An 18978-nucleotide genomic window follows, 5' to 3' on the forward strand; every position below is an offset into this window, starting at 1 on the left:
GTTTGCCTCATTTCTGTAGATCTCAAGCTAACTCTTCCCTTAAGACCCAGCTTAGGTTCAGTTAATCAGTGAGTGCTCAGCCTGCTGTCCTCATCACAGTCTCCTCTCACTCTTTGGAGCTCTCACAGTTTTTACCTACTTGGCCCTTCTCTCTTCCTCCCATTGTTTGTAATCTTTTACATGTATGTATTTGTATGTTCCTTCAATAAAAATTTCCTCAGAACCAGGACTGTGCTTGACGTTGCTTTGTATTTCCTGCCATACCTTCTGTAATGTCTCTTACCTGATTGGGCTCTATAACCTCTGGCATTCTGCTTAACTCTGAGATTCCATGATTGTAACAGTCAGTCGATCAATAAATATTGATTGCTTGGCTGTCCAACCTAAGGCATTCTTTTGTTAGGGCCCAAATCATTCATTTTCTTGAAGTCAGGGCAAAGTACTTATGATGAAGAATGGTATGAAATTATTTAGCCCCCTTCCTTCCATGGCCGGTTCAGTGGTTGACTCACAATCTAAAAGTCTTCTTTTCTTAAGCATGTAATCCAGACTATGCTAATAAATGGCCTTTGTGCGTGGGTGTGAGTGTGTACTCTCATGGGTGGATGGGGATAGGCTTTCCTTTCTTTGGTTGGATAGAATTTGCCTTGTCTTTTTTTCTTTGGCAATTTAGACAACTTTTGTGTATTTGAAGTTTTCTTCATAAATTGAAACAATTATGATAGAATCCTGAGTATGATATATACTTAGTTTAGGAAGTTTCCATAAGTTTGCTTTTTATCCCTGATGGCGAAAATGGAGACGTTTGCAGTTGTAACTTAGCTGCTTACTTTTAAAAGATTCAAAGTCAGATAAAAAAATAATTATGAGAAAATACAATGTAGGGAAAAAAATATTTTATTATGAGCCAAAAGTCTTGGTTTAGGGCCCTGATTCTTATCTGTGTGATTTTTGTAAGAAGATTAAACTCTCTGAGCTTCAATTCGCTCATATGTAAAATGAACAAAATTGCAATTTCTACTTCACAAGGACTTTGTGAAATAAAATTAGTTAAGTGCAATCTTGTAATAAACATCTATACAGGTGTTGCAGTAACTAATAATTAGTGTAAATTATGGTTTGGAGTACATCACTTACAAAAATCAAAAGGAAGTAAAAGACAAAAATACTGTCCAGAACTGTCTCCTCATAGAGCTCCACTCACCCAAACCTATGTTTAGGTTATGTCCTGTTTCCCATATTAAATGATTTTCTAATCTTTAAAAAAGTAACAGATGAACTGTCAGTGCTGATAGGTGGCTGTGCCTTCGTTCAGCTACTTTATTATACCGTTGATGTCTGAAAATAGGAGTATCTACTTCCTGTTCCTGGATTACAGAAACTGCCATCGGTGTGGTTCTCCATGCCATGGAATAGACTCTGCTCTTTATGTGATGCCTCTTTCTTTTCTTCCGATTTGAGAATCAGTCAAGGAGAAAATCATGAATATTCATAGCACTTTTTACATATCGCCAGCTATATACAAACACATTCAACAGATACTTGTATTTGATCCACACTAATTACATAGGTGCATGATTTAATTTTGAAGTATATCTAATAAAAATAAGTAGAAAAATCGACACATATTCCTTTCAAAATATATATTTCCTTATTTATTGTTTTGAAGTGTTTGGGTTTTTTTTTTTTTTCTTTTTTAGAATTAAGAGCATATCTCTTCTTTTGTGTGAGTGTTCGGAAAATTCTTGCGCCAAAATCTGAATCTTGTTTCTATTCTCTGCATAAATCAGGTTGCTTCTCCTAGCCCTAGTCACCCATTATTGGGAAGTCTGGGAAAAAGAACATAACTTTGATAAGTTAACTTTTTACCGATAAAGGTCATTAATTAAGCTCCCAGGAAATAGAAGCTGAGATATAGAAATGGCCTTGTAGAAGGTGTTCCAGAATGACTTGGTTTCATCTTACTCTCCCCCCCGCCACGTGCTCATGTATACCTGTGTGTGTGTGTGTGTGTGTGCATGCGTGTCTGTGTGTGTGTGTGTGTGTGTGTGTGTGTGTGTGTGTGTCTGTGACAGACAGACAGAGTTACTGTTGCCTGGGTGATAGAAAAAATCAAGGAGAAAAGTTGAGAGGCAGAGACAAAGGCTGTGTCTCTACAACTTTGTCTGAATTGGACCTGACTGAAAGATTGGTTTGGCCAGATTTGGTAGAGCCTTTCTCCTCAGTGGCAGTGATCTGAAAATTGCTTCCAGTGTCATTTTAATTAGCTGATTCAAATAAAAACAAATACATCTTAATACATCTTGGTAACATCCATTTCTACTCTGACCGTCACCAATGACAGTTTTCAGAATGGTGATTCTTAAGTAGTTCTCCATGAACTCAATAAGTGATCTGAAGTATGCACTTTTGCTTTTAAACATTAATCTTTAATGGTAAGGAAAGAGTCCATTTTTCTTGCTTTAGTGACAGGCGAGTATTAGTGCCCAGATGCATTTGTTCAGTGCATAAAAGCTTAAAACCACAAAAACACAAAACTGGCTCCTACATAGTTAATTTATGAAATGAAATTTATGAAATGTTATTCTTCAATGACATATTAATATGAGGATTTCATTGGGCTGCATGGTCGTATGGTGACTTTATTACTTCGATGCATTCTATTTCTTGGGTGTGTTTTTAACTTAAAAGTATGTCAGGTCTTGAAAATAGAAAATGAAACATTTTGACACCTCTGATTTCCTAATGTTTGTTTTTATTGCTTTACTTATGTATTCATTTATTAAAAACCTTGTAGACAAGTTTACATAGTACATTTCCTTAGAGAAAAGAAAAGAATGACTGTTATATGCGAATGATTAAAAAGAGAAGGTAGTGAAATTTGAGAAACTTTAGGTGGCTAGACAATTTAAAACAGAATTATAGAAGGGAAAAATGGGGAAAATAATATGCTAGTAAAATAAAGAGGATTTGCTACAATTCAAGGAAGATCTTTTCCCCAATCATATGACAAAAAACAGAAAGTCAGCAATAACCACATGATTTCCAAATATTAAAATTAGGTAATAGTAATACTGTGATGTGACAAATAATATGATTTCTTTAATTAGCTATTCAAAAACATGCATTCATTCATTAAACCAGTTTTCACTGAGGACTGACTATGTGCCAACACCAAGAAATGTAACAATAAACAGAACAGAGGTGACATTGCCTTCAGGGAGCACACTGCAGCCTTGAATAGGATGTGAGAATTAATTGAGGGACTTCATGGAAGTAGTTAAATATTTGATAAATGCTATCGCAACACAACGCATGTAGTAAGAGTACATAACAGGGAGGTCTAATGTAGTCTTGGCATGCATTATGGCTATATCACTGTGGTTGGTTTGAGGATAAAAAAAAAAATTGAAACTTTCAAATATTTAGCTTTCACTTATTAATAAGCATTTTTGAAATGAAATGTGCAGTCATATAGCTTGTGTAAAATAAGATAAACTATGTTCATCTTAAACTTATGATTTAAATTAAGGAGATTCACTTATCAGTGATGCCTTGGTAAATGTGTGTTGCTTGTGTAATTGGCCAGAGAATCCCAGGCTATGTTAGCTTTTATAGAGCTGCTACAGAAAGAAAAAAAAAAAATATTCTTTTCATTTCTAGGATAAGATAAAAATTAATTAAAAAAATTACACCATCTTAAAGCTGCTTACTTTTATACAGCTAATATTGATAATCTGTAATTAGGGCAAGTTTAAACATTTTCCACTCTTGGATATGAACAATTAATTTCAAAATTAGACATTACTTGTTTTGGCTTTTTTTACACCATTTATTTTGAAAAATGAATTGGTCAATTATTTCATGAAATAAATTATTTATTTCTTTCCTAATTTTGATTTGCGTGTCCTGATGCTTTTGTTACGTTGGAAATTAGGTGGAATACGTCTCTTTACTGATTCTAATTGTTAAGGATTGTTAAGGATAAATAATTTGGTAGTGGATGGTACCATAGAATATTCCATAGAATTTTTATTCTGTGGAAGTGATTTATTGTCTTTTTGGCAATCTTCAAACTTTGTAGAGGTTTTAACATGAACTGTACCATAAAACTAGAAGACAATAGTCTGTACCTTCTGGCACTGAGAGCAGAAATCAGCCTATTGGTCAGTCTCAAATTCAGAGAAATATTTAACACTATTTAAAACTGACATTAGCACCAAAATATTTTGAAGGAAAATTACCATCACTTTTATTTGTGCAACTAGAGACAAAGTTGGAAAACATTGTCCTTTTAGGGTCAGGACTTTGAAGGGTAGAGTAATACATCCTTGACTTGAGATCAGCAGACCACTTATTGATAGCATGTAAATTGCTCAGATTTCTGTAAAGAGACTGTGAGCTATCTAAAGATTGTGTTTGGAGACAAGAGAGCTACTCTGAAGGGTGTGAACACTCCGATCAAGCTCATATCCCTGAGATCTTAGGGATTTATAAGTTGTAAAAGCTGTAATAACAAAATTACCATTTCATTCTTCTTTGTATTTGTAGTATAAACAAAGCCAGCAACCCCCACTAGCCCGCCATGCTATTCTGGTGACATTTTCATAGACTTGAGAAGCTTGAAGCCTGAAACACAATTAATTCAATGTTTCTTTTACCATGCAAATATCTTTTGTCAGAGATGGCATCCATGAGATTAGCCAGCAGTATTGATTTAGATGCCCCAGGGTTGTTAATTATAGCGAACGGTTATGTCTCTTTGACTTCTGAAAGAGGTTATGGCCATTGCAAATACATCTTAAGGAAGGAAAGAATACTATCAGCCAAGATGTGCACCCAAGCTTTGGAACTAAGCTAGCAAGACCCTACTCACGTCCCTGTAAAGCAGACATATATTTTTGTATTTTTTATAGGTGGATACAGTGCAGACCACGAACCCCCCTGGCCACATTGAGGAATCGTGTAAAATGAATGTATGTGCTCGTAAGTGAAACACATGTAATGTTCCAACTCAGTGTGTTGGATCCTAATAGACTTGAATTGTCTTGTGTAAAAAGAAATCGATTCCCAAGAGGCAGGACCACTATTTGATTAAAATGAAGCTCTGATTTTGGAGAAAACTAAACTGGACTTAAAATAAAATCTCTGCAAAAAGGAATCAAGCGATCCTTGGCAAACAAACTGAAAAAAAAAAAATCAAGCTCTCAATATGGAATAAAGGAGGGATGTGAGAGAGGTTTTGCAATCTTATCAATTACCGCGGAGAAACAGAATCAAATATCGTCATACTCAGGAGTGTGAAAACAAGAACAGGAAGTCTTTTTTCTTCGGTTTGCACTTGAACGGACTCAAGCAAAGAGTGGAGACATATCCTGTTACTGTTTATAGTTAATAATGTGGAGATTAGTATAGATGTGATTTCATTTGTCTTGCTTGAACTAATTGGATGCATTATGTAGAAATCACCTGAGCCTGTGCTAGATCAACAAAGAAAATGGAAATGGATACCTCAGGACTGAATTCTGGGAAAATTAGACTGTTCAATGCTCTTTAACAAGGTGTTAAGAAGAAGTACTACTGCCGGTCAGGGAAAATGAGAAACTAGTGGACAGGAAAGAAAAGAAAATTTAGGTCATTCTGATACTTGTAGTAATATAATTTATTACAGTGTAAAAGCAGAGGATAGATCACAGTATATCTCACAGAACTTTTACACAATTTCTGATCGAATTTAGGGTAAACCACATAAATGTTCAAGGAATGTATGGCCATTATATCAATAGGAAACTGGCCTTTAAAATTTGTGGTCCTGTGCATTCATGTATGCAGAGGAGGGCTTTTTTATTTTATTAAAGGATGAATTGCATGCAGGAAGTACCTCTTTACATTATAGTTACTTGCTCACCTGAAGATACTGTATAAAGTCTAATTTTTGTATGGGTATGACTGTATGTGGATTTGTGTGTGTGTGTGTGTGTGTGTGTGTAAGTGGAAGGAGGTAAAATTTAATGGTTAACATTTGCACTTTGGTGTGTTGCCTAGAATGTAAAGAGGTAGAGTAAACTGTCTTAAGCCATTTCATATGTGTTATCATTATTAAAGGTTATTATTCACATACAAAGCCATTCTAATATAGAACGACTACTGCAAAGGCTCTCCAATTGAGTGTAATATTTATTGCCATTGAGTCATTTAAATTAAGTAGTACCAATGTCTGAAAATGAGAGTGGGCTCCTGTGAAATCGTTTGAAGACAGTTGGAAAATCCCATTACCCTCTTTCAGGCACTTCACTCAGCGACAGAGGATATGAATCATGGATGTTCTTATAGAAGATATTTGGGAAATATTTGATTTGTAACTAAAACTTTTTAATCCAATCTATGTTACAGTTTTTTTTCACTTTTCTTCAACCTAAATTAATAATAAGTAACATATATTAACTTAGATAAGATGGTAAATATTTAAAACAGATTGACATATTTTTTGTAGTCACCATGTGCCATAATAATTTTGAAACTGTTGTTCTCTGGTATTTGTATTCATTTCTCTTTATCTTACTGATTAACTTTATAGTAAAACTTTTTACCTCTTCTTTCTATGTGACAATCAACTGAAGGCGGTACCCTATCTATATACTATTACAGGGATTTTCGTCTCTATTTATGCTATTATAAAAATTATAAGTCTATAAACTGTATAATTCTATTGTATTGAATATTTTTCTGTGACCAAAGTAATAAAAAATAACTGCTTTATAAGATGACTATATTACCTATTTTCATGATCCCTTAAAACAATAGGACGTAAAATATGCTCATGTTCCTGATTTTTGGAATACAGTCGCCACATCTTCACAATTTGAGAGTGGAGAGCTTAGCCACTTTTTAGATAGAGAGAAAAGGTTGGGCAGAGATAAGGTTTGACAGAGATAATTTCGAAGGTGTGAAGAGAAAAGTACCCTGAACTAACTCAGGAGTTTTGAGGTCAGATTTTGCTCTGCTAAAGAGCCAGACCTGATGAATATTTTTTTTTTGAGTTTTTAGGTGTTCAGATTTCTTATCTATAAAGGATGAGTTTGGATGGTGCTGTCAATTTTTACATCATTTTAATTCTAAACTTCTAAAGTTTTGAAACATTGCAGCGTGACATTTCATACTGATCGTATTAATACTCAATAGTGATCGTTAGTATTAAGGGAATTCCATGCTGTTTTCCACTTAAATTGACCTAACGCTGAATGCATGTCTTAAGACCAGGGGAAAATTCTAACTCATAGTTATTACTGTGCACCCTCAGTTTGACTCAGTGGCAGTATGTACTGAAGTATAAATAATCATGTTCTGGGATCATAGGTATCTCTAAGTTAATTGAACCAAGAGGCCCCCCAAGTACAAAATCACTCAATCTGTAGCAGAGAAAAACCTTTTTGTTCTGCACTGAGTTGAACGCATTCCCTGGCAGCATATTAAAGTGCCAGAACCAGTTTTTCTTGCTCTTTACCCCCCAAGGATTGATCAGCACATGAAGGTCTCTTTGACTTCAAAGACATTCTGGGCTTGGATCAGCCTGGTTGGGTTCAGAGGAGAAGGAAACACTAGCCCCTGATGTTTACTGCTGTGGCTCTTTCATCCTATAGTCCTCTGCTTAGGAGAAGCAACAGGCAGAGGAGCCTTGTAACGGTTATAATTTCAGGATTAATGTTTAGTCATGAAATGCCTCACTCAGAAAAACAGCACTTTTATTTTAGCTTCCAGCCACTAATCCAACTGGGAAAGGTCAGAGACACAGTATGAAGCAAAGTGAAAGCATATACAGGATGTCAGTTTGGGGAGGAGGGTGCATGCTAACTTGCAAAATCGTGTCACTTTCAAAATCACAAAGGTGGCATGGATAAACATCAGGGATCCTTAGTTAGAGAACTGGCCACACTGAACGTTTTTTCCTTTTGGTGAACCTTCTTCTGGTCATTTATGGAACCAATTTAGGTAATAAAATTTAATTTTGTCAGTTTATTCTTCCTTATACAAGGTTAGAGATTTAGATGGGAGACCACCTTCCAAGCCTCTCCCATGACCCACTATAAGTAAAAATTTCACTAAAATATGAAAAAAACTTCCAGAAATATTATTGAGGAATAAAAGACTTTGCTTTTCATTTTAGTTCTGGTTATTGTTTTTTTTGTATGCTATTATTCCACTTCCTGGTTTTGATAAATACAAATTATTTGAACTGATTTTAGTATTTCTTTGATAACTATTTATTATTTAAAAATGTTTAATGTTTTAAACTTTGTTTTAATTCCAGTGTAGTTAAAAAACGCTGTTGTAAACAAAACAAAACAAAACAAAACAAAACAAAACAAAACGAAAGCACTGTTTTATTAGTTTCCGGTGTACAATACCGCACTTCAACAATTCCATGTATAACTAGGTGTTCACCAAGATAAATGTATTATTAATCCCCTTCACCTGTTTCATCTGATTTATGTTACCAAGAGTCAGCTCTATGCAGACGATATATTCATCGCTCTATTAAATATTTATATCAACCTCATGAAGCAGATACCATTATTGTCATATCATCCGTTTTACAAATGAGGAAAATTAGGCACAGAGAGTTTGGGTAAATTTGCAAAGATACAAAGCCGGCAGGAGGTAGAGCTGGGCTCTGAGTCCTGCCACTGATTTCAGAGAGGCTCCGCTCAGCAAGTGGGTCAAGGAGCTCTCAGATCAAGCACTGCACAAGATGGGGGTGCAAGTCAGGTTCTGGAATTATCTCAGGGTAAAAAAGTGGAATTTTTTTTTTTTTTTTTTGGTTCTCTCAGATCACACATCTGTTAACGTGAGTGTGGCAGTTTCAACATGCATGACTTAGATGTGAAAGGCATTCTGAAGTTCTTAGCACACAGAAATATTGGATAAAGATGGAATCTGTGATAGAAAGTCTGCTTTAAATATTGGAGACAGAGGAGAAGAAATTCCTTTCTAACCTACTTGTTTTGTAGGCTTAAAATATGTGACCACGTACTATTTGCATCAAACATTATTCATAAATGAAGACTGTTATGGATTGAGGCAAATAACAACTGTATTCTTTGAACAAGGAGAGCTCACGATCTATTGGGAATTCCAGCCACACAGGCTAATTATTACAAAGCCATGTGCTAAACGAAGGACTATGATAGTAGCTAAGAGGGCGATGTTGGCAATCCATGTTGCCTGGGTTTGCGACGCGGTTCATACACTTGACAAACTGAGTGTCCTTTGAACTAATAACTTGACTCTGCCTCCGTTTCTTCACATGCAATATAAAGTTAATTACCACATCTATGTCATACATCGATTGTGATTATTAAATGAGATTTAGCCAGGTAATGTGAGTATGACCTGACAAGGACTCAATTTGTTAATTTTGTTATCGTTGTTTTATAGTTAACATATGAGTACAGTGTAGTTGTTGCTGACTGAGATGTTCATGGGCTAAAGTAAACTCAGTATCACTGTCACTAGTGAAATAAAAGGCACCTCAGAGAAAAGGTAACTCCAAGCACTTGATATACTTCATATACTATGGCGTGAAACTCAGCAAAATTGTGTGGGTACAGGTTCTCCAGGGGTATTCATCAGTTCCTGACCTGCTACAATCCAAATCTTAGAGCGCTGTGAGCTGCAATTTTTTCAAGTATAGACAAGTGAAAGGAAGCTATGAAAACTGAAATCAAACCTGTCACAATCCAAAGATGAAAGTTCCTAAAAGGTCAAAGAACAATTTTTGAAGGATCACTTTATCTATAATCATAAGGGAGTATAATTTGTGAAAATTATAAAATTGTGAAACCCAAGAATGATTAATTATTTGCCAGATTATTTTAAGAACTAATGATGATGCTGATTATGATAACCAATCCATAAATAAGTAGCTGTTATTCTTTGCAAATATTTAATTAGTATCTATTATATATGATGAGGACTTTCTTTTCTTTTTTTTTAATATTTTATTTATTTATTTGACAGACAGAGATCACAAGTAGGCAGAGAGGCAGGCAGAGAGAGAGAGAGAGGAAGAGAAGCAGGCTCCCCGCTGAGCAGAAAGCCCAGTGTGGGGCTCCATCCCAGGACCCTGGGATCATTACCTGAGCCGAAGGCAGAGGTTTTAACCCACTGAGCCACTGAGGCTCCCTCTTTTTTTTTTAATAAAGATTTTATTTATTTATTTGACAGAGATAGAGAAAGAGAAATTCCATCAAAAGTCTTCTATTTGGAAGTACTTTTGCAGGGGGAGCTGTAAGCAGAGGGAGAGGGAGGAGTAGGCTTCCTGCTGACCTGGGAGCCCAATGCTCAGGCTCAATGCCAGGACTCTGGGATCATGACCTGAGTTGAAGGCAGACACTTAACTGACTGAGCCACCCAAAATGTCCCACGCTTTAGTTTTGAAGTCCTTTATTAAGCAGAACATGTGCTTTGTAATAAATACTAAAGATGAGATTTGAATGTGTGAAATATAAACAAAATAAACATTGGCGGGATTGAACTGGATAATATTTAACGTCTGGGAGTTCAGTGGCTTTCATTTTAAACATTGTAATTGGCTAAGCGTGCTGGAGAGGATAAAACAAGTCATCATTAAAAATGCTGTTTTGCCTATTTGAAACTATGTGCTGGATAAAATAGATTACTAAGTCTGACAGGAAAATCTAGAGCTCAGAAACGCTCTGTGTTCTTGGGAACACACAGCATTGCTTGTGAAAACATGAGGAAGTTATAGTTCCATTTCACAGTTTAGCAACCAAACATCTGAAAAGAAACAAAGTCAACTACAGATTTTTATTAGGCAATCCATTTCAGTAATTTTTAGTTTCTTTTTCATGAACGAGTGGACTACTCTATGTACTTATGGATGCTATTACAGCCATAATAGTCTACCTTATGCTTCCTTTTGTGAATTACTAAGGAAGAGTTAAGATTAATGTAATTAAAAATGAATACCTTCCTAGACTATATCCTTAGATGTTAGGGGGAAAGCGAACATGTCCTGTTTTAAGAGATTGGAGTTTTGAGCTCAGCCTGTTTTCTAATTGCTACTGCCCAGTTCTGTCGGTGAAAATTCTGTTCTGTCTCAATAGCAGGTAAGGGGAACCCAGGTCTCTCACCTTTCTTCTTCTTTCTATATCTAGCTGTTAAAAGGCGGGTCTGCAAGGATTTTTTCTTTTTTTCCTCTCCTGTGTGTCAGGCTCATGAAAGAAGCAGACACTTGGTATATGCATTCTAGAAAGATCAGAAACTGGCTGCCTCTTGATAATACATTTCAAGTGGCTATACTGCATTCTAACTTTATGCTGGTTGACTTTTTAAAGTCCCTGAGTTTTTATTACATAAAACTGTACCCTGTTTTGAACCGCAAGTTGAAGCTTGATTGTTAAAGTCATGTAATTGAAAAAAGTCTGTGTTAAGAAAGATACCGATAACGTTAAGGAAACAATTTTTCCAATGAGCCTTTTTAATAAAAATTCTATGATGGCTAGTCACATAAATGCCTTTCAATTTGGATAGAGACGTTTGTGAAAATGTTTATGAAGATGAGCTCCAGCTAGTCCTACTTTAAAAGAAGTTATGTTCAAATGAATATCAAGAATCTGTAAATGCAGGGGCGCCTGGGTGGCTCAGTGGGTTAAAGCCTCTGCCTTCGGCTCAGGTCATGATCTCAGGGTCCTGGGATCGAGCCCCACATCGGGCTCTCTGCTCGGCAGGGAGCCTGCTTCCTCCCCCCTCTGCCTGCTGCTCTGCCTACTTGTAATCTCTCTCTCTCTCTGTTAAATAAATAAATTAAAAAAAAAAAAAGAATCTGTATATGCAGGATCTTTTTATCTTTCAATAAACCAATTTTGATACTAGGAAGAAATGCAACACATATCTTGTACCAAACCTCCCTAGTAATCATGTGCTCTTGTCATCTGAGATTAACATTCAGATTAAAGAACATGATTAAAAGATTCTAAATTAGCGGTTACCAAGTTGAAATGGCACAAAAGTTAAAACAGTGTAATACAGCAATCTATTTCATGCAATATATTGCTTATACCAATTAATTAGCAGTTTAATTAGCATGATGTTTCATGTTGTGACCTAAGCCATTGTACTCCCAATGGGTCTAGTGGAGACAATGAGAAAAAGGAAGAAAGCTTTAAGACTGTTGATGGTTATGTTACAATGGACCAGAATTAAAAATAATTTTTCATTTAGGGATGCCTGGCTGGCTCAGTTGGTATAGCATGCAAATTTTGACCTTCGTGTCATGAGCTCAAGCCCCATGATGGGGATAGAGTTTATTAAGAAAAAAAAAAATTAAGTGTTTAAAAAATAATTCTTCATTCTAAAATAAAAGAACATGCATATCCTTTTTTCTTCCTGAACACAGAACAGATTTATTAAAAAGGATTTTTATGGTATGAAATACTCCCACAAATTAAAAGCATATCAAATAACTGAATGTGCAATAGCATTAAATGAACTGTACTTTAAGCAGCAAGTGACCACAAATAAATGCCTAAAGGCTTCACTTAGATAAAACAGAAGTACCTCTCACAATTTTGAGAGAAAACATAAAAGATATGTATTAGGGTGATCATATTTTTGAATATATAATGTGATTCATAGGATTCTATTAAGGGCCATTGAAATTACTTACAAAGGACTGCATTTTGGAAAGCCACAATGGAACTCTGCCTTTGGATAGGCCTGAGCAAAAAAATATGCATCTTAGAAATAATTTATCAAGTGCATGACATGAAAGGGGTCTCTCATCCTTTCTTCCCTCCCCAGAGAGAACATATTCAGATTGTGTGTATTTGTCTTTATTACATAAAATGGAAGTCTCTGTCGAGCCAAAGACAGTCGTCTGCCAGCAGATTGGTTCTGCCTTTTAACAGCAGCATGAAGAATGGATACAGTTGTTGTGAATATTGGGCTGTAAAGCCCAACAATCTTCTGGAGGTGATTTTCTCTTCATTCTACACTGCTGACAATTCAGAAGATGCAAAGAAATAAAATAATTTAAGGATCTGACTAATATCCCTAGATTTTGTCAAGCTTTCTTTCCCAATCACTGAAATCTGTTGGCTTCTTTCACGGCTATGTAATTAGGCTATTCGTTTCCTTTGAGCTTATGTACTACAGCAGGTCCAAAGCTCTTCTTTTTTCCCTTTCAAAAATTGTTCCGTAGCCTCTTTTGGGAGTTAATGTATGGATGATATTTGGAACACTGCTGGTTATTATGTCGCTTACAGATATTTTATTGTACACAGAACTAAGTATTCATGGAAGTCTAAAGTCTCTGTTATGCAAAACCCTATATAGAGAAAGCTGGTTAAATTTTATATTTTTCCCCTGACTTCCCTCGTTTAACACATCAATTCAAATTGCTTCTTTTTCACTTAGTAGAAATTGTCTACAAATGGAATAGAAAACCTATAAAAATTGTGTAGTTATAATTGATCATATATAATCACTTGTAACTTCTACTTTCTAAAATAAGGACAAATTTGCATTTGTGTTACAAAATAATTCAGTAAACAATTGTGCTAGGGTGATTACAAATGTGTTTCCAAGATGTTCCTAAACATCTTTTTCTTTTTAGTTTCATAGTATCGTATCTTCAGGCAATCAGAAAATTGCAATTTAATTTTTGCTCTTACAGTTACCTTATAATGATCTGATCTTAGTGATGTTTCAGTTTGAATTGTATTTACTAAGAATTGGAATTACTCTGTTTTGTCCTCTCTTGGACTTCTTATTAAAACAATTTAAATGAATTGAATACATTGAATGAATTGAATCCTATGAATACAATTTAAAGGGATATATATTTCATAAATTAAAAGAACACCAATTACATCCTAGTCTTTGAGACTTTGAGCAACTTAATCTTTCCTGTATTTAAATAAAAGTAATAACAGTCTCATAGCATCATTAAGCAATGAGGATGAATTAATATACTATGTAAGTTTTATGTCATAGAATGAGTTAATATACACCATTTATTACAATGGCCTGGCATGATGTGAGCCAGCATAAATAACAGGACTATTAAAGAAGGCTCAGAACTGTGACACAGGTCACATAGGTTTTCACTAGTTGAGCACTAGTTGAGCGAAGCAGTTTTAATGCAATACAGGATGGTGCCTGACACATAGTAGAGGTCTCTAAGTGTTATCTGCTACTAAAAACAGACAAATGGAGGTGCCTGGGTGGCTCAGCCATTAAGCGTCTCCCTTCGGCTAAGGTCATGATCCCAGGGTCCTGGAATTGAGCTCTGCTTGGGCTCCCTGCTCGCCGGGAAACCTGCTTCTCCCTCTCTAACTTCCCTTGCTTGTGTTCCCTCTCTCACTGTGTCTCTCTCTGTCAAATAAAAAAATAAAATCTTAAAATCTTTAAATTAAATAATTAAAAAAAAAAAACCAAAAAACAGACAACTAGGGTTTCCAGAGGTCTTATACTAGCCACAAGTTAGGCTAGGGTCCAAACTGTGTATGTATCTGACTTTAAACCTGATTTCCTTAAGCCTTTACAGGAATCTAAACTTGATTTTAGAAGTAGTTGTCGGTAGAGACTTCACAACCTTGATGAATAAGCTTTCTGTTTAATGTGACTTTGAAAAGACGTTTTTAAACTTATTTTGAAAATGCAGATCTGGTTATAACACACGAGAATATAATAAAAAAAATGACCAATTATCAACGCATACTTGAGCTTTTTCTTTGATTTAGAAATTATTCATTAAGGAGTGCCTGGGTCGCTCAGTTGGTTAAGCGTCTGCCTTCTGTTAAGGTCATCGAGCCCCACGTTGGACTCCCTGCTCAGCAGAGAGTCTGCTTATTGCTCTCCCTCTGCCCCCGCTTATGTTCTCTCTCCCTCTCTCTCAAATAAAAAAAAAAATAAATAAAATATTCATTAAAACAAACATTGGGAAATATGCAACAGCTGTATTTATTCATTTTCTAGTAAATTTCAGCTGGGTGTTTAGGTAAGCTCATAATCCTACCTTCACTTCCACTGTCTTTGAGCATTTGGAATTCTATTCAAATCCAGGGTGTCGGGCTGGCTGGAGAAGCACCTTTTGCACAGTGATGTGCTCTTCTCCGTTACCGCCATGTTGTTTGGGTTGCCATTCAGTTTGTTTAACTGTGAGGTTTGGGAATGCTTTATTTCACTTTTCCCCAAATATTTTGCTGCAATTTTTTTCTCTTAACTTATCTTAAGAGATATGTTACCATTGGGTCTTTAAATTGACTACTTTTCATGTACATTGGGTGTAAGGTTTACCACTGCCCTGCAATAGTTTCCATTACTTATTGTTTAGTTGAATTTGAAATTGATATGTCCTAATGACTGCAATTAGGAGTTATTCCACTCACTGTGCCATCTAGCAATACTGATCATAACAATATGTGGTAAAACAAAAAGAGAGAGATAAAGAAAGAGCTCTCTCTCTCTCTCTCTCTCTCTTTGTGTTGCTGGTAACTGTTCAAACTGTGAAATAAAATAGATCACGGTTAGGCATGGAAAGTAGAGTTGAATTGCTATTAATGTTTGTGTAGAAATTACATAGAGTGGATTGAGATATTACAGTGAAAGCTGAACTATTATGTACATTGCTGCCCAAAGTCTTGCAAGGACAGGCCAACTTACTGCTTCTTAGGCCATGCTCGGGAACACTTAGTGCCTATTAATTTCTAAGAAATAAATTTTAGATTCCTTAATTTAGAATCATTCCTCTGACTCTAATCCTCCTCTCCCATTTTTGCTTTCCATTCTTCCTTTTCATGAACTCTTACGTTTCAGCTAAGCCTGGTAAGTTTTAAGTGACTTTACCTGCTCTACCCTTTCCTACCGGTTTATTTTCACCTGTACTACTACCTCCTCCAGCAATTCTCTGTCTTTATAATTTCACGTCAATGAATCCTACCTTCCCTCTTTTCCTGGTTGCCAAGTTGTTAGTGCTAATTTTAAGCCACTTTATCTGTGTGATTTTTAAAAAACATTTTATTTATGTATTTGACAGAGAGAGAGAGATCACAAGTAGGCAGAGAGGCAGGCAGAGAGAAAGAGAGGGAAGCAGGCTCCCCGCTAAGCAGAGAGCCTGACGCAGGGCTTGATCCCAGGACGCTGGGATCACACCAGAGCGGAAGGCAGAGGCCCAACCCACTGAGCCACCCAGGCACCCCTATCTGTGTGATTGTTATGCTACCTGACTCTTCCTATCTCTAATGGTAGGATATATTGTGCATGTAAGTGTAGATGCATATTATTTCTTTCATACACTATAATCTCTTCATTCGGAAGGTCCTCGTCTGATTTATATTTATTATCTCCTTCCAGTTTTTAGCAAAGTGCCTTGCTTATAGAAGATAAACAGATGCTTGATTGAATTCACTTGATGCAATAGATGGGAATTTTATGTGATTCTAAGGCATTCAATAAAGTGTATAATATTAGTCATTCAATACATACTTACTGAGTTCCTGCACTAGATTAGGTAGTGAGGTTATTGCATTCCTACAAAGTATCAAATACTGGGCAACCCAGATGAGGTGCTATGCACATACTCAGGGTACATATGTATATCACAAGCCACATGATCTCTGTTAAGTGCACATTCCTCTGTGTTACTCAGGATCTGCTCGATTGCAGGAAATTTTGTGTTACTAAGATAGATAGGTGTTTCCCAGATGGGAGAACTACATGGTGTCAAAAGGAAGGCATCTCTTCCGGTGGTCAACAAGTAGGTGGCAAGGCAAGATGGTATACAAGGAAGCTGGAAAATAGATTAAAATGTATAAGGCATTGGATGCATGTTAGGGAGACACAACTTGATGCTGGGAGAAATGGGACTCAGATGGCAGAGGTCTTTAAAGAGAGGCGAGCGGAGACCCTTATTTGTTAGGGGAATAACTTTCAAAGCAGTGTGAAGGAAGCACCAGAGAGGGAAGAGACAAATAACCCTAAAGGGATTTGTGTTGCCCTTTAAGTGAAACCTATTTCTCGGAGACTCGGAAAGCTGTGCCATTAGTTGCCACACTTTATGTGGACTACGAAGTTGTAGAGACAACGGCTGTCCTCGGTCATTTCTTGGCATCAGTACAGTACTCTGCCCTAGAGATTTATTTCTTTAGTAGAGGAATTACTATAATTAATACCAAAATAAATATATTTTAATCCATGGTTTCTGAAATCAGTATGCACGAAACCATTCTTGGAACATGGAGTTCAGTTCAACTTGAACTGTTTATGTGTGACAATATGGCAAGTCTTTATGATGTTTCCGGGATAGATACAAAGCATAATTTGAATATAAAATTTTTTTTTATCCAATACTGTCAAAAGAGACTTTCTTTGATGTTAAACAATGATCTCAAATAAAGTCATGCTTTGGGGGCTATCTTGAGGCTGAAGACTAAAGAAATCATCCCTCACCAAATCCATTTTTACTACTATCATTGCCAGAACTCACTGCCCAGGCTCTAAGCTGATTTTTATTTCAGAACTTATCCAGAAGTATTTTTATTTTTATATCTTTTTAAAAAAATTCTGCAGCATATTATTAAAACATTTTCAATTATTTCTGTTTGCTTTTTGCTCTTTGTGTGTGTGTGTGTTTTTTTTAAGTATTTATGCCACAAATAGGGCAGATATGATTTTCACAGTCCTTTAGTTTATGGGATTTGCTGTTTTCATTTGAAAAAAAAATACTTCATAGGATTTCATTTGTAGTAAGACAGTTCTGGCAGTTCTGTGAAACTTTAAGGATCATCAATATTAAAGGGTACAGGCTGTGGAGTTACTCTTTCTTTCTCTCTCTTTTTTCACCTTTAATTCCAATTAAAAGATATTCTATTAGACTAGATGCTTTCTGCCTGGATGTTTGCTGTCTGATCTTTGACTTGCAGTCAAGGAAAGTCAGATTCCTTCTGTTAGAGCTGAAAGGGTCCATAACCTGCAAGGGGTTATCTAGTGTTTCAAGAATATAGAACTCCTGGTCTATGAATAATGATTAATGTGTGGTACTTATATTGTTAAATCTTTCAAGAAAAGTGTCTTGTAAAGTTATTCTGTGTTACTGGAGCCAATCTTAATATTCCACATAAGACAGAGGTTGCACATACCATATGTATGCAAAGTGTTTCACCCACGATTCTATATATAAATATCCATATTCATAATACACAGTTTTCAAAATACCTGCTTTATGCTTTATCATGAAATTTATGTAAAATCCTGTATAAATCATATTCGGTATACTTCATCATATAATTTTTTACAAGAGATTGTATTTCTGTTTGAAATTTTTATTGTTTTTGATAGGTTTCAGAAGGAATGCCATCATGCCTTTAATGTTGCTGTTACCTATGGTGTGACAATTTAAAATTTTCTAGGTAATATCAGTATGAAAGGGTACAACCTCTGGTATAACATATTGTCAGAATATCTTAGTAGTAGATATAATTTAGGATTTTCTCAATGCTTGCTTTGTGAATTCAGAATATTACCTTTATTGATACCATCAGTAATATACATCAGGAATACTAATGTCTGTGTTTACTCATGTACTGACTGGCTGAAGCATTACCCAATGGAGTATAAAGGCATAAACGTGTTACATTATTTTGATGGCACACATATTATCTATCTAGATATCTATCTATATAAAATATTTTGAAATATATATTTCCTTTGCATACACCATGCATATATTCAAATATATATTCAAATATATATATATAAATATAAATATACACATATTTATATTTATATACATATATTTCAGAATGTATTTTTCTATTCTGAAGATCAACCGAGGGAAATAATTACTTGATAATAATTATTGAACACAAGTTTTAGCCCAGAAACTGTGTTTGAGCTTGGGAATGTAAATATGGGAAAGATACTATCAGTGCTTTCAACAAACCAAGAGAGTCAGAT

At 35.5% G+C, this 18978-nt stretch overlaps 1 protein-coding gene across 8 annotated transcripts in view; it reads left to right on the top strand.

Moving 5' to 3' along the window:
* The window catches only part of PCDH7 (protocadherin 7), a gene marked incomplete at its 5' end in the record, with an annotated part of 389689 nt that overhangs the window by 60101 nt on the left and 310610 nt on the right, over positions 1-18978 (top strand). Inside the window, one exon of one of the 8 annotated variants that reach the window (XR_013966445.1) lies at positions 4917-5187. The exons of 6 other annotated variants lie outside the window; for them this stretch is intronic. Coding sequence is in view for 1 of the 2 variants with exons in the window: in XM_080797206.1 (XP_080653332.1) it covers positions 4917-4994 (78 nt within the window). Of the gene's footprint in view, positions 1-4916; positions 6767-18978 lie in introns of those variants that run through there. One more of the 8 variants, XM_080797206.1, reaches the window with a different exon arrangement.

This window comes from Martes martes (assembly GCF_963455335.1).
Source record: "Martes martes genome assembly, chromosome: 2".
Lineage (NCBI taxonomy): Eukaryota > Metazoa > Chordata > Mammalia > Carnivora > Mustelidae > Martes > Martes martes.